At 31.3% G+C, this 16,154-nt stretch overlaps 1 protein-coding gene across 1 annotated transcript in view; it reads right to left on the bottom strand.

The window, feature by feature from the left end:
- Positions 1–4,281: 4,281 nt before the first annotated feature.
- The window catches only part of LOC109182908 (protein SIEVE ELEMENT OCCLUSION B-like), a 40,451-nt gene continuing 28,578 nt past the window's right edge, over positions 4,282–16,154 (bottom strand). Inside the window, exons 4-8 of the mRNA XM_019333161.1 lie at positions 6,669–6,754; positions 6,386–6,543; positions 5,725–6,300; positions 5,200–5,310; positions 4,282–5,094 (exon numbers count right to left, since the gene is read on the bottom strand). Coding sequence (XP_019188706.1) covers positions 4,417–5,094; positions 5,200–5,310; positions 5,725–6,300; positions 6,386–6,543; positions 6,669–6,754 — 1,609 coding nt within the window. The 3' untranslated portion in view covers positions 4,282–4,416. The remainder of the gene's footprint in view (positions 5,095–5,199; positions 5,311–5,724; positions 6,301–6,385; positions 6,544–6,668; positions 6,755–16,154) is intronic.

Here is a 16,154-nt window from a genome sequence, read left to right as displayed (position 1 = left end):
TCAAGAAAGTCCAAAAAGGATACACAATAACGAACAACTTAGGAGTTTAATAAGGCACATTATTCTGTGGACCCGGGTCCAGTATACCATCCAATTTATATACTAAATGTTCACTATTCAAATTGTGAACATTCGGTATGTAATTGTGTATTTTGAATCTGGATCCACCTTGTAAGGTGGTCCCGAGTCCATGGTATAACTGCTGGTTTAATAATGATTGAGCTTAATAATATTCATAATGTAATACGGATTAGACGTACTCATTATTCCTAATGTCTCAATTGCATATATTTTGCTTGTTTGGTGATTCGATTGCATACTTAAAATTAGTTACCTAATTACACAAAAATGATAAGTTGAGTGCGTTATTCAATTGACACTTGTTCATCTTTTTGTAAATATTATTAGCTTTTTAAAACCAAATTTTACTTTTTAACTATTAAACCTATTTTATAACTAATTAAACTTTAACAAATGTTAAGTTAGTTTATACCCTAAACTAAGTTAATTCTTTTCCCATTGTCGTTGGATTCTTAAGATTCTGGACAGAAAACTTGGTAGAATTCAAAGAGAATCGTTTTGAGTAACCCAATGAATTCCCAACTAACGTAGGATCCAAATCCAACATACATTTTGTATGGACGTAGTGTTTTGTTCCTGTGGTGGAAATCGTTGCTCCCACAGTTGAGGTGTCTTGGGGATATCCACAAAGCTAGCTTGCGCAGATTCTAAGTGGTTGACCTCTACAAAATTCCTCACGTGGTATGTGGTGTTCAAACAATAATCCCCAAAAGGAATACCTTGAAGTTGCTTTGTGCGGGAGTAAAATTTCTATTTTGTCATATCACTATTGAGGTCTTGTTAATTGCAATCCACGACTTTTAAAATTATTAATTTTTATTGAAGGTCAACCAATGTGGTTGTATTTATAGATAAACTGAAATAGAGTCTGGTGGGACATCGTCCCAGTACATAGCCGTGGCAGAATTAAAAGCTAAAGTAGCTAAAGTATGTGCTAATAAATTCTATAATCTAGGAACAAAACTGACTGAGCAATAGCTTAAATTAGACATATAATTCCTGCAACTATCGATAGCATATCCAACATATGACCTGGACGGGGTATTCGGTGCGCATAGGTAGCGTTGTAGTGTCTGGCAATTAGTGTGTAGTTGTACTGAATCTTCGCCACGTCCTCTTAACCATGACAAAACCTCTTTACATGCGTATGCCTCAGCCATGAGTGGGGAGAAGCAACTTAGTAGGGGGGCGCTGAAGGCTGAGACGTAGTGATTGTCGGCATCTAGTAGTACCGCCCCCGCCGCTGCTGAACTGGTATCCTGATGATAGCTTGCATCCATGAAGCATTTTTTGGGTCTTGGCGTTCCCACGGGCTGGCCGGAATGTGGCAGTGGCGGTTGATGCAAGTGTTCGGTCGCGACGGAGACCACCTGCTGGAGTTCGGCCTGCTGTGCGGTGTGAGCGGCTCCATCGGCCGTGGAGTGTCTCCTCGCGGCTGAGCTGGGCGTTCGGTGGTGGAGCATGTTCCACGCTTGCATAGTGGCCATAGGTGTTACAAGCACCTTCCTTGGCAGCGGTAGACAGGCATCCCAAACCGGTCTGTTTCTTGCTCTCCATATATGATATAAAATAGAAGCTGCATACAATATTCCACTGTCTAGAACATTTAAGATTGTACTAAACCATTCATGGAAAATATTTGTCACAATGTGGGGGAGTGGGAGGCTAGATTGGCTCCAAATGGACCTTGCATATCTACACGATACTAACGAATGCATAATATTTTCATGAACAATCCCACACATGGCACACATCGGGTCCACCTCTACTCTCTTTATAATCAAATTATTCTTAGTGGGGAGGATATCACTTAGAGCTCTCCATAGGAATGTTTTCCATTTGGGAGGTATTTTGATTTTTCATAAAGCTAGCCATCCATCAAAAACCCCATTACTGGTGTTAGAATAGTTTCCAATTATGCGTCTATAGTCGTCTTTGACTGAGTAACAACCATTAGGATCCCTGTGCCAATACCATACATCATCATAATCTGGGGATACTGGAATCTCGAGGATTTTTGGGATATCATCTGGTTGAAATATATCAGTGAGCAGGTGTTGGTCCCATGAGCCGGTACCTGGATCCAGGAGACCCACGACTTTAGTTCTAGCTAACTGTGGTGGCATCTCAGTTTGAATCATTGGGTCTAAATCATCTTGTCCAGGGGTACGTGCTCCCATACTAAGGTAGTGTTTCCATTCCCAATTCGTCGTCTTACCCACCACAAACTAGCTCCTTTGCTGCCATAATACTACGCCAACAATAGCTAGGATTATTCCCCACGCCTGCCTCGTAAAAAGACTCCTTAGGATAATATCTGGCTTTATAAACACGAGCCACTAATGAGTCAGGATCAGTAAGTAACCTCCATGCCTGTTTACCCAACATTGCCAAGTTAAAATTGTTAATTTAGTACGTTAACTATTCAATTTTTATCAATTTTGGTCACTCCGGCCAAATTGCCAATCAAATCTCACAAAAAAATTTTTAATTAGCCAATTAATCTTAATATAAGGGGTAATTTCGTCTTTGTATGTGTGGTTCAAAAAGGGAAAGTGACATTTGACCACAATCAATTTCCTCCTTCTCTAATAAGCCAAATCTGGCGTTGGCTCTGTGATCATGCTTTTCTCCCGCAGCTTCATGAGGGCTGTTAGCCCTATTTGATATGGCTCCTTGTAAAGCACCTGGTCCAGGCGGCTATAACGCAAGTTTTTATAAAAAATCTTGGAATATAGTTGGGAAGAGTCTACTAGATTTGCATTGAAATTTTTCAGGGATGGTGAATTTCTAATGGCCCGTTTGGTTCACGGAATAGGCCGAGAATGGCATAGCATTCCCAGTAATAGGCCTATTCCTTTGTTTGGTAACCATTTCTGTTACCAGGAATAATATTCCTGGTAATAGCCTATTACCTCAAATAAGGTAATAGCTATTACTAGGGCCCCCTGTATTAGCCTATTACTGAACGCTCATGAATATATTTTAGAATCTATTTTCTTTTTTACCCATTTCTTTAACCTAATTTTTTTTTATCTTATATATAAATTTATCCTATTTCACCACCATCGTCGCCACCACCACCATCACCGCCACCGCCACCACAACTGCCACCGCCACCACCACCACTACCACCCCAGCACCACCGCCGCCACCACCATCACCACCACCGCCACCACCATTGCCGCCGCCACCGCCACCACCACCACCTCCACTGCCACAACCGTCACCGTCCCCACCACCACTGCCACAACCATCACCGTCACCACCACCACCGTCGCCCCCACCACTGCCACCGCCACCACCACCACTACCACCCCAGCACCACCACCACCGCCACCACCGCCACCACCACCACCACCACCATCGCCACCATCACATATTTTTATAAGGGTATTTATGTCTTTTAAAACATATTTCATTTCTATTCTTTAAATCAACCAAACACTGTAATATAATTCCTAAAGTCTATTCCTTCCGCGAACCAAACAATAGAATACAATTCCTATTCTATTCCTTGCCTATTCCATTCCTTATGGAATATCATTCCTATTACCTCAAAATTCATTCCGTGAATCAAACGTGCTGTAAAAGTATGTAATAACACCCTAATTTCACTTATTCCCAAAGACCATATTCTCGAATCGATAAAACAATTGCGCCCCATTGGATTATGTAATTTGTCGTATAAGCTGATGACCAAAACCATGGCATCTAGACTAAAGGATGTATCAAAGTAGCTAATTGGCCCCACCAAACTAGCTTTAATTTGTACCGGAGAGGCAAATCACGGATAACATTCTTGCATATCAAGAAGTCTTGAATTCAATGAGGAATAAACGAGGAGCAATGGGATGGTGGTGATTAAAGTTGATTTAGAAAAGGCATACGATAGAAGTTCATTGAAGATACTAAACTAATTAAGGACTAAAAGAAATATATAATAGATATTATTCATTCTCTTAATTGTTGCAGCATAATTATCGTATGATATTCATCATCTGCTCTCCCTCTATAATTAGCCACAAAACTCGTATCATAAATCAGATTATGAAAATTAAACAACAGAACTCAGAACGAAAATTGGAATCCGATCCATACATTGCACTCTTCCGGCCTTGTGTTGAAGGTATAAAAATTTCACCTGTAAAATATGTTTGAAGAGAAAATAGGAAAAAATTATGTCAATTAAGAATTAAGCTAATGGGAGGAATACCAATACTAGTTTTGATACAAATGCAAATACAGTAGGTAAAAAATTTAAATTACAAGCAAAAATGTAACCTTTAGATACAAATGCAAATACAATGTGTTTTGATATCAACCTAGTACATCCTAATCCTCACGGGCATCGGAAATTTCTTTACATAAATGGTCATGATAGCATCTGAAAGTGACAAATTTTTGCATATTATGACAACATTGAGGACATTTTATATTCTCTGGGACTTTGTCAGAATTAGATGGACATTCAAGAGCACAAGGGTGATGTTGTGAAGTGGAAGTGGAGCCTGCAAACATCTCATTATGATGATCTTTGAATGCTTGGTCAAAGCCTTTGACTATTGCATTTTCCTTCCATTTCGCGTATTCATTCATGACCGCCAACATTTTATCTCCTAGGTCATATACGACAATCTTGTTCCCTTTACATAGCATAGCCCACCCAACAACTCCTATTTGTTCAGCTTCATATGCTAGCAATACTTTTAGTCCTTTAACAATTTCGTCACTCTTTTCATCACGACAAGTATCATCCAAGAATTTGATCCTTGACAAAAATATGCCACGAAGATTTAACCAAAAATACGGTAGTTTCCCAATTTCTTCAAATGTCTCACAAATCCTGTCTCGATGAATCAGTAATGCTGCTTTAATGTTGCTACCGACATATACCATATTAATTGTCCCTTGTGGTATAAAATGACTTTCTGTCAATACATTGGATGCAAATGTTTTAATCCAATTTATATCATTCCCTCCAATAAAAAAAATGTGCTCATTTGCATTAACCTGATAAATCATAATAAGTTGTTAGAGGTAGAGCAATAAAATAATAGGGAGGAAGCGTATTTCAAAATTTGGTTGGAATGCAAAGAAGAAATAAGTTGGACTTACCCATTCCTCTGCCGGAGGGATGAAGGTTTTTCCTATCAGAAGTTTAGTGCACCAAGATTTTTCCTTCCAATCGTCTTCTTCCATCATAGCTTTGAACATAATGCTTTCAAGCTACTCTTACAAATAATAATTAATTAAGCTTGACCATAAATAAATAAATAAATAAACACACACACACACACATATATATATATATATATATATATATATATATATATATATATATATATATATATATAAAGAGGTTCAGATGCGAGTAAGCCTTTCTTTGAGAACATGCGTATGCATTGTTAAGCCAGTATCAATGCACAATAAAGTATTTCCAAATGCACCAGAGTTGACAATCAATGAGAATCAGTTAGTGCACGGTGCATTTCGAAATACTTTACAGCGCATTGATACTGGCTTGACAGTGCATTCGTACGTTCGCACGGAAAGACTTATCTGCATCTAATCCCATTCTATTATATCTGTGTATGTATGTGTGTGCGACTTAATTACTTTGCTAGTTAATAATAAACGTACCGAATTTTGTATTTCACTCTGAATGCCAAGAAACCATTCATCCAATTTACTCTCTATTTGATTAGCAAAATCACTTATCTTCTCATCAATGTCAAATACGAAATGTTTGACAGATGAAGTTGTCTCCTCCAACGCATTCTTGAATAAAGGAATTATGCTATCCTTGTTTCTAATTCCAGGACCGTCCTTTAAAGCAACATCTACACTTCTCTTTAGCATCATGTGTGTTGCAATACAGTGAACAATCCTTCCATATTGATCCAGTAAAACAGCAATAGGCCCACCCCCTATTTGAAATATTGGGAAGAATTTCTTTTTTACAAATCTTGCAAATCCAGGTGCTATGAGTTTTTCTAGATTTTTCACTCCATGCATTCTTCCTAAGTTTGTTAAAACTCTATAGTGGTTGTTCATAGTTTCACTATCCCACCGTAAAGTGGGATAATCCACTATTGGGATCCATAATCTAGCTGACGAATAAAAAAAACCATTTGCAGTGATCATAGAAGCGTCAATTTCAACGTCTGACGTGATAAATAACACTAATTTTTTGTTCTCTAAGGAACGTAATCCTACCTGCAATAATCAAAATTCACTCAATTATATTAAAAAATGAATTTAAAGTTGAATTAAATTGTCAAATTTAAATTTGAGTTCTTACCGTTTGATCTTGCATGGAATCATATAAAGGTTCCTCTTTGTCAATATCCTTAACATTCAATATTAATTTCAGAACATCCAAATTAGTATGATGGATTGGATTTTCATCAGAGAATGCACGCCACAATGCGTTGTAAGAATCCTCTTCTCTCTTCATATCTGAAATAGAATTGAAGCCATTAAATTATATATATAGGATTGATATGATAAAAATTTACAATAATTATAAAATTGAAAATGTTTTATTTATTTATTTATTTATTTATTTATTTATTTTTACTAACCTAGCATTGGGCTGCAATAAGCTGAGAATAAGTAATTGATAGTGATGGTTAAACTGGATAACTTTGCTCCTTCGGTATTAAGCCACCTATTTTTTGAAACAAACAACAAAACTTCATTAATGTGTTAACAAATGGGAAATACATGTAGGTGGGTAAACGTCCCACGATCTTGAGACAGACATAGAACAAATTAAACCCTATATTTTAATGAGGCAAATATAACTAAAACATTTGATATCTTAATATTAAGTAACATGAAATTAATTAAATACATCAATTGTATGTATATTTAAAATAAAATCTTACTCTGAACCACCACTCCGCAGGTGACCGGGATAGGATGCAAGAATTATGATACTTATAAGGATCCAATAAGAAGCAACCGGTATGATTGGCAATGAGTTAAAAGAAGATGATTGTGTGAGCTCAACAATGGTGTCAGTAAAATGTAAGAGTGTTTGGATAAAAAAAGAAATAAATTGTTGGATATGGGAGGGTGCCACAACCAATAATGGAGTTTTACTAATTCCCTTGAGATTTGCCAGTTTGGGGGACCGTCCCTTGTAAGATCGGAGAAGGCTTAATTCTCCAAAGTTGAGGGAGAAAGCCGCCAACATCATCAAAATCTTGGCTTTCCATGGATATGCACACAACATTTTCAGAAAATGCATTACAGTTGAGTGTGGATCACTTGCATTTCTTGAACACCTCAGTTCTATCTGAATATATATATATATATATATATATATATATATATATATATATATATATATAGTATTACAAATTTATTTTAATTGCTTAAAAAAAAAGAAGAATTATATTACCTCAGATGAAAGCTGCTTTATTTGATACCAATGTTCTATGTCTTTGAGTTCCATCTCATCAGGCACATACACCTCCTTGTGGTTCGATTCATCCTCATCTTCATAAATGGCTTTTCCACCCATCTAAATTAAACCATATATATATATATATATATATATATATATATATATATATATATATATATATATATATATATATATAATCCCATCAAATTAAAGATGAAAAACACATACACACACAATAAAAAATCATCTATATATACACACGCACACACAACTTTACAAGAACGCATGATAACAATTATTTTCATTGAATCTATCAAAACACTCTTGAGAAATCTATATATAACATAGCTACCTAACTGTTACTCTATTCAATATATATAATTACATCAAGATTTAACTAGTTAGAAATCCACGCAATATGCGCACTAGCTACTATATGTCAAAATATAAAACATTTGTATTCTATAAATATAATATAAGTACTATACACAATGATGATGTTATATATTAATTAAATTATACAACAAAAATATGCCACCCATAGCATAAAATTTCTGACACATATATACTTTGTATACAATCAATCAATCATGGTTTCTTGTACCAGATCAAACATAAAATTCAATATAAATATAAAGTAATAGTAAATAGACAAACTAACCATGATAAGAAAAAGAATTTTCTTCACAAAGTGGAGGATATGACTTGCTTTAAAATCTTTGCTTATTGGATCATGAGTAGCCATAACTTCTTTGAAGACTCTACTTTCATTTAAGTCTGAACTTGTCAAAGGCTGGTATTTCATTTTTAAGAATTAGGGAAAAGAGAGGTAGCAAGATTAAGGGAAAGAGCAAAGAAAATATTAATGGGGCTGCTGGTTTAATTTGTGAATCAAAATGTGTGGCTAACCTCCTATATATATAGCATAAACAAATGGAATACGATGAAGATTAGAGGGACAATTCCTTGCTTCAGTTTGGAGCAAATAAGTAGAATAAATTTATTTGCTTGAACTTACAACAATGCTTTATGCCTAGCTTTATATATAATATGTTGAGTATTGATACTAAAGATTTTTAATAATGTGAGAACCAACCATAATCTGCGAATTGCGAACTTGTGAAAGATTGCACCACAACTACTACATGATTGTAATGCTACGGCTCCTGGGCATGCTTGGAGAACCTTGCTGTGCAATCGTATCCGAGTGCGGTGTAATCATGCAGTAAGTACAGTGCAACCCTTCACATGTTTGCAGTTCACAGGTTAAGATTGGTTCTCACCTGATTATGAACTGAATACTAAATATCTTTATCTTTATCTTCTTTATCTTTATCTTTATATATAATAAAGCAGAATCGTAGCTTTCCCTCCAAAACTCGCTTCCCCTCCAAAATTGTGAATGGACTTTGGAAAAATGGGCTGCAATGGGATAGGTTTGGCCCAGAATTTTTTTTTTTTAAAAATTGTAATTATATATTGGCCCAACATTTGTTATATTAAAACTTTTATTTTTTATTAAGTTTGTGTGTGTATATATATATATATATATATATATATATATATATATATATATATATACACACACAAACTTTTTAATAGTTTATAATTTTGATTAGTTTTTTAATAATTTACAAAGAAAGTTAGGTAAAGTAAAATCAAGTAGGGAAATTTTTTTCGTCTAAATGTGAATGCATATTAATAAATTTGTAAGATCATTATTTTTTTTTGTGTGTAAATCATGAAGTGGTCCGGGTCTTTCTCTGTCCGTTTAACTTTGTAAGATCATTATTGCAAATGAGATTAGCAATATGAATGCATTTATTGTCTTTAACATTTAAATATTATATTGTATAACTATACTTACATTTTTAATAAAACTAATTCTGCTTTGTATCATAAACTATACATTTTTGTCCGTGCATCGCGCGGGGCAAATACTAGTATAGGGGCTTAATTTGTCTATTAGAGATTAACTTTAATTTGCATGATTAATTTTTTTAAAAGAGAATAATATATCAAGAAAATGAACAAAATATAAAGAAACAAAAGTTCTTTTATTCTTTATTAATTTGCAAGTACTCCAAGTTTTGAGGCAGACAGAACAACATAGGCTTCGTTGAGTACGATGACCATGTCGTGACCCGTTGCGCCGACGATGTTCGAGTGATCTGCAAGCGCCTGGTCGGAGGAGCTATCGATGCCCAGAATCATTATCATCAAACTCCACTAGTACAAAAAAAGAATATAGGAGACTAACTTTTTCAGCCATCTAAACCATATATTATGCAATTAAAAAATAGAATATGATGAAGATCAGAGGGACAATTCATTGCTTCAGTTGGGAGCAAATAAGTGGAATAAATTTATTTGCTTTTATCTTTAAACCATGCTTTATATATAGTACGGTGAGTATCGACACTAAATATAATTACTAATTATATATCATTTTAACATTTAATTTAATATCATAATAATAAGAATACCAATATTTTATCTAACCTTAAAAAAAGTAAAATAATAAAATACCATTTAAGAGAAAATTAAAATTAACAATATTAATCTGCACTTAAAGCCCTAAGTATTGTCCACCTCATGTAGTATTTCACTCCCAAGAAAAGAAAATAACAATAATGCACATATAACAATCGTTAGGCTGTGCATCCGTATGCACCGTACATGGTGCATACTGATGTAAAAACGACGTCGTTTTGACGTTTAACTTTTAAAAAAAAAAATCAGAATTGCATAACTACACATCCATAATTTCATAACTATACATCCAGAATTACATAACTACACATCCATAATTTCATAACTATAAATCCAGAATTACATAACTACACATCCGTAACTTCATAACTATACATCCAAAATTGCATAACTATACATCTATAACTTCATAACTATAAAATCCAGAATTGCATAACTACATCATGCATAATTACACATCCATAATTTCATAACTAAAAATTCAGAATGAATGAATTAAAAAATAAACAACATAATGTTGTTGCTGGGAATCGAAACTGATTTTTTTTAATAGGACGCACATTTTGATGCAAAACGACGTCGTTTTTGCATCCGTATACACCATGCATGGTGCATACGGATGCACAACATAATTTGCCCATATATAATAGAAACTAAAGGAAACCAAAATAGTTCACAAAAAAAAAAAAAAAAAAAAAAAAAAAAAAAAAAAAAGGTTCTTTTGATTATACTTGCAACAGACTCCAAATGTAAAAGTGAGTGAAAAGAGAATGCATATAGTACTGACACTCTGTATTACAGATTTACTTTGCATCATAATTTGTTAAGAATGAATATAGTATTTAAAATTTGATTTCAAATTTTTTATTTCGTTATATAAATTTATTCTTATTTATTTAATATTAAAATTATAATTATATAGTTAAAATTATTATTTATAAAAAAGTGATTAAAATAATATATGATATGTAAGAGTGTAGAGAAGTAGGACCCACACAAAAGGGAGAGAAGGGTAAAAGAGAAAATGGTTCTCACTTTATCTCTCCAATTTGTGGGCCCAACTTTTCCACATTACCATATTTCTGAGGAGAAATGAAGCAAACAGATTTATACAAAAACCTCGTGTCGTGCTAAATATTGGTGTTTTAATGGACTTGACGATATAATCAATTCAATGCAAAGGCAAAGCAAAAGAAAGTAAGGTTGCATTTCTACCTAAATTGTTGTCTACTTAGTATTTCAATCATAAATCAATGTATGAAAATTCAATTGGCATGATTCTAGTGACATTGAAAAGATAACTTAAAATCTACAACTTCTATTAAGACCATAAAGAGTAATTCAAATGTTTCAGGGGTGAAAAAAATAGCTTAAAAGACAAATATGATACGCTAGCCATGAGAGTTGCATTTTGCCTAGTAAGATGGCTTTAGGCATGGCCGTGCCTACGACACAATACATTTTGTGTATGTTTTTCTTGGTCTCGGTCTCGACCATGGTTGTGCTCATGTTCATGCCTAGCCCCCGGTCTGAACGTATGTACTTTTTTTCACCTAATTTTGAAGAGAACTCTTCATCGATTTATTCCATTTCTATTTTAACGTTGTACGAACGGAGTGAATTTAGCATTGATTACTATAACTAATGTGATGCTGCGTTCAAATTGAAATTAAATACCCCGTAACAACACTTAACCAATGGTACAATGCTTGGTATTATTGTAACAGTTAAGGATTTTAGATCACAAAGGGAGACAAAAATTAAAGAAAAATCTCAAGGGAGCCAGTCACAAGGAAGATGGATTATGATTATGATCATCATCATCATCAAGAGAGTGTAGTTTTTTTTTTTTTTTTTTTTTTTTTTTTTTTTTGAGTACACTCTGTTACAATGTAGTATCTGTTCATAGTTACTTTATATTTTTCAACCTACTAAAGCACAAAGAGTCAATACTGCTCACTGAGGTTCGAACCTATGACCTCTCATCTCTCATTTGGAAGAGCCACTTTGCGCCACAAGACTACAAGGTCATTGGCCAAGAGAGTGTATTTAATTAGGCAAATTAATTATATTGTGGACCATGAATAAATGTACATTTTTAATATATTGAATGTATATTATTTGTGTATTGGAAGTAAATTATTTTGTAGCATACCAAATAATGTACATTTATTATTCAAATAATGTATATTTATTATTCAAATAATGTATTTTTTTTAAGAACGGAATTTAATTCATTAAATCATAAGAAAGAATAGCACGCAATTCATCAGTTCATGAAGAAACATGCTTTAATTGTAGAAGAAAAGAGGAGGATGCAAGAGAAGGAAGAATGTTGATTTACTAACATTAATTTAATATCATGCATAAAAGGTATTAGGCCCATTTATACAATTTCAAAGACTACTCAATATATGGACTATATGTAGTCCGTTATCTTAATATGAAAATTGAGACTGCTATGTCTATCTAGGGTGATTATACTGTGGACTGCGGTGCACCTGCACCGCGGGTAAAACAACGTCGTTTCTTTAAATAAAAAAATGAAATGTCGTTACTGTTAACAGAGCGCGCATTTTTTGGTGTGTTAATTACCAACTGAAACTATAGTGTATCTAAACTGACACTACAGTGTATCTAAACCGACACTACCTTACGTATTATTTTATATATTATCAAATTAAATTACAGTATATCAAAATGATACTGTAGTTGTGGTGAAATGAAACTGCAGTGTATACAAAATGAAACTAAATAACATTTCACATAATGTAATAAGGATTGGACGTACTCATTATTCATAATGTCTCAATTGCATATATTTTACTTGTTTGATGATTCCATTGCATACTTAAGTTTTTTGAAACCAAAAAAACTTCCATTCATTAAATACTTAAGTTTAGTTACCCAATTACACAAAAATGATAAGTTTAGTGCTTTATTCAATTGACACGTGTTCATCTTTTTTGTAAATATTATTAGCTTTTTAAAACCAAATTTTACTTTGTAGCTATTAAACCTATTTTATAACTAATTAAACTTTAACAAATGTTAAGTTAATTTATACCCTAAACTAAGTTAATTCTTTTTCCATTGTGGTTGGATTGTTAAGATTCTGGACAGAAAATTAAACTTGGTAGAATTCAAAGAGAATCGTTTTGAGTAACCCCATATATAGTCCTAGTAATTATATGTATATATACCGTACATGTTTAGGTATAAGTATAAAATAATATATATATATAAAAGTAAAATCTTCCTAGCAAGTTTTCCCCCCAAAAATTAGGGGCATTTATGTAATCTAATAATAATAATATAATAATAATAATAATAATATTATAATATTATAATAATAATAATATATATATAAAAGTAAAATCCTCCTAGCAAGTTTTCCCCCCAAAACTTAGGGGCATTTATGTAATCTAATAATAATAATAATAATATAATAATAATAATAATAATAATAATAATAATAATAATACCTTAAATAAATAAATCATTATACTTTCCTTTTAAATTAGTATTTTCTACTTATAAATACAAATTTATAATTCCTAGCCTTCCCATCATTTCCTTCTCCACATCGGTAAGGCTTCTCCACCCCGTATCTTCTCCATCATTTCATTGACTTTTGTTAATCATCCTGTGATCTTCCACAGTTGAGGCTGATACGTGATTTGCACGGGTGAGGTTTTCATTATCTTAGTTTTTTTTTTTCTTTTTGGATTTTGTTTTGTTTTGTTTTGGAGTTTCCGATATTTAAATAAGAAAAGTGGTTTGTAATAAAAATGTTGATATATTCTTTTTTTTTTTTGTTTATTTTTTGTGGAGAAGATACAGATCTAGAAAGATTGATCAGGAAGCAATAGAGTTCGTTGCTCATCAAGTGGATAAAGTTTGGATAGGGACGGATGAAGTGTAGGCAATAAAAATCTATATCTATATATAGTTAAAAGTAAATCCTTCTAGCCAAATTTTCCCCCCAAAATTTAGAAGAAATTTCTATAATATCATTCATTATATATATATATATATATATATATATATATATATATATATATATATATATAGGAAGAAGTACGTACTAGCACTTTTGTAATTTTACCAATATACAAATAAAGATGTAGGCAATGAGATATTGAGATTGAAGTACGTATTAGGAATTGAATAAAAAAATATTTTAATTTAGGTAATGGAGAGATTTTTAATTTTTTTTTACCAGAAGTTTATATGTTTTTCCTTATACAAATTTATAATTGTAAATTTATATTAATAATTTTTTATTGTAAATTTATATTAATACAATGTAATAAAGTCAATAGCATTAATTCTTATAATTCAAACTAATTACTCAATTCAATAACATCAATTTAAACATATACGATGTACAAATTTATACTAAGGTAATTAATAAATTAAAACACAATATTACCGTGTACACAATATATTATATTAAATATTATAATTACAGTGTACAGTTTATTATTTTTTAAGGCGTGTAATTCAAACTAATTACTTAATTGCATAAAATCAACTATAACGGGTTACCATACATGTTACGTGTTCGTTTTTAGTAATTAATTAAATCAATTGAATCAAATTTATTTTAACATATACCATGTAATGATTTTTACTAAGGTATATAATTGAATCAAACAGAATATTACCCCTTAGTTCAGATTAAGGTCATTTATTAATTAATATCAATATAATATATAGATTATTAAATATATAGATTTTAATTACTTTATAATATATAGATTAAATAAAACAAAATATTATTGTGTGCAAATTTTTATTAACGTAATTAATTAACAATTAATAAATTACTTTATAATATATAGATTATTAAATATGGTTAGATTTTTTGTAATATACTTATATTTTTACTAATTTAACTCTATATTGAGTTTATGTATGTGGTAAATGACCAAGGTGATTGGTAATTCTGATTTCTTCCCATTCTTAATTAATTAACCATATATAATTGTTATAATATATATATATATTATAATTATCACCATATATTATTAAATATGGTAATCAGTAATCACCGTGTACATATTATTATATTTTAACATTTCACTTCATATAAATTACCGTGTATTGAAAGAAAACATGTTAGGAATATATATTATACTCACAATCATATATTATTAAATATGGTAATCACCATTTACATATTATTAGATCTTAGTAATTTTAGTAATTAAAAATTTCAAATCCTACAAAGAATCGTGAGTATTGTAATCGTTACCATACAAAGAAACCGAAATATATAAAAACATACAAAAACGAAATATATTAAAATATGATTATTATGATTATGATTCTAATTAGTTACCATACTAAAACATTCTCATTTGCTAACCATGTACAGACAATCGTGATTCAATTTAATAAAATATGTTTAAAATTTAATAAAATATGTTTAAAAACCATATTACCTAAATCTAGGAATTGAATAAAAAAATATTTTAATTTAGGTAATATATATTCTAATTATAAGTATGTAGTTTCAGATAATTTAAAAGGATTCAATTGAATAAAAAATATTAAGATTATTGAATAATTAATTATACTAATAGACATTGTAGAAGAATATGGTAGAATATAGACTAATTAATTTTGAAAATTGATATACGCTAATATTACACGGAATTTTTTTATCCAATTCATAAATGAGTCAATTTAATTAAAAACATTTTTAATACGATAATAGCTATTTTAATTATAAGTATGTAGCACCGGATAATTTTAAATGAGTCAGTTGAGTAAAAAATAATTACACTCTGAAATAATTAATTATGGTAATACAAAATGGAGAAGAATAATGCACAATATATACTATTTAATTATGGACATATTATTATGGTAATATTAAATGGAATTTTTGGCACCAATTCATTAATGAGTCAATTGAATAAAAAATATTTAAAATATGGTAATGAATATTCTAATTATAAGTATGTAATACTGGATAATTTTTAATGAGTCAAATGGTTTAAAAATATTTAGTCTATGGAATAATTAATTATGCTAATACATATGCTAATTATTACACGATTTTTATTTTAAACAAATTCACAAATGAGTCAACTGAATAAAAAAATATTTTTAATTTGGTAAAATATATACATATATACATATTATTTTTCTA

This window comes from Ipomoea nil, unplaced genomic scaffold (assembly GCF_001879475.1).
Source record: "Ipomoea nil cultivar Tokyo-kokei standard unplaced genomic scaffold, Asagao_1.1 scaffold1074, whole genome shotgun sequence".
Taxonomy (NCBI): domain Eukaryota; kingdom Viridiplantae; phylum Streptophyta; class Magnoliopsida; order Solanales; family Convolvulaceae; genus Ipomoea; species Ipomoea nil.
The sequence above is the reverse complement of the archived record's forward strand: the minus strand, read 5'-3'. Positions and strand labels throughout refer to the sequence as shown.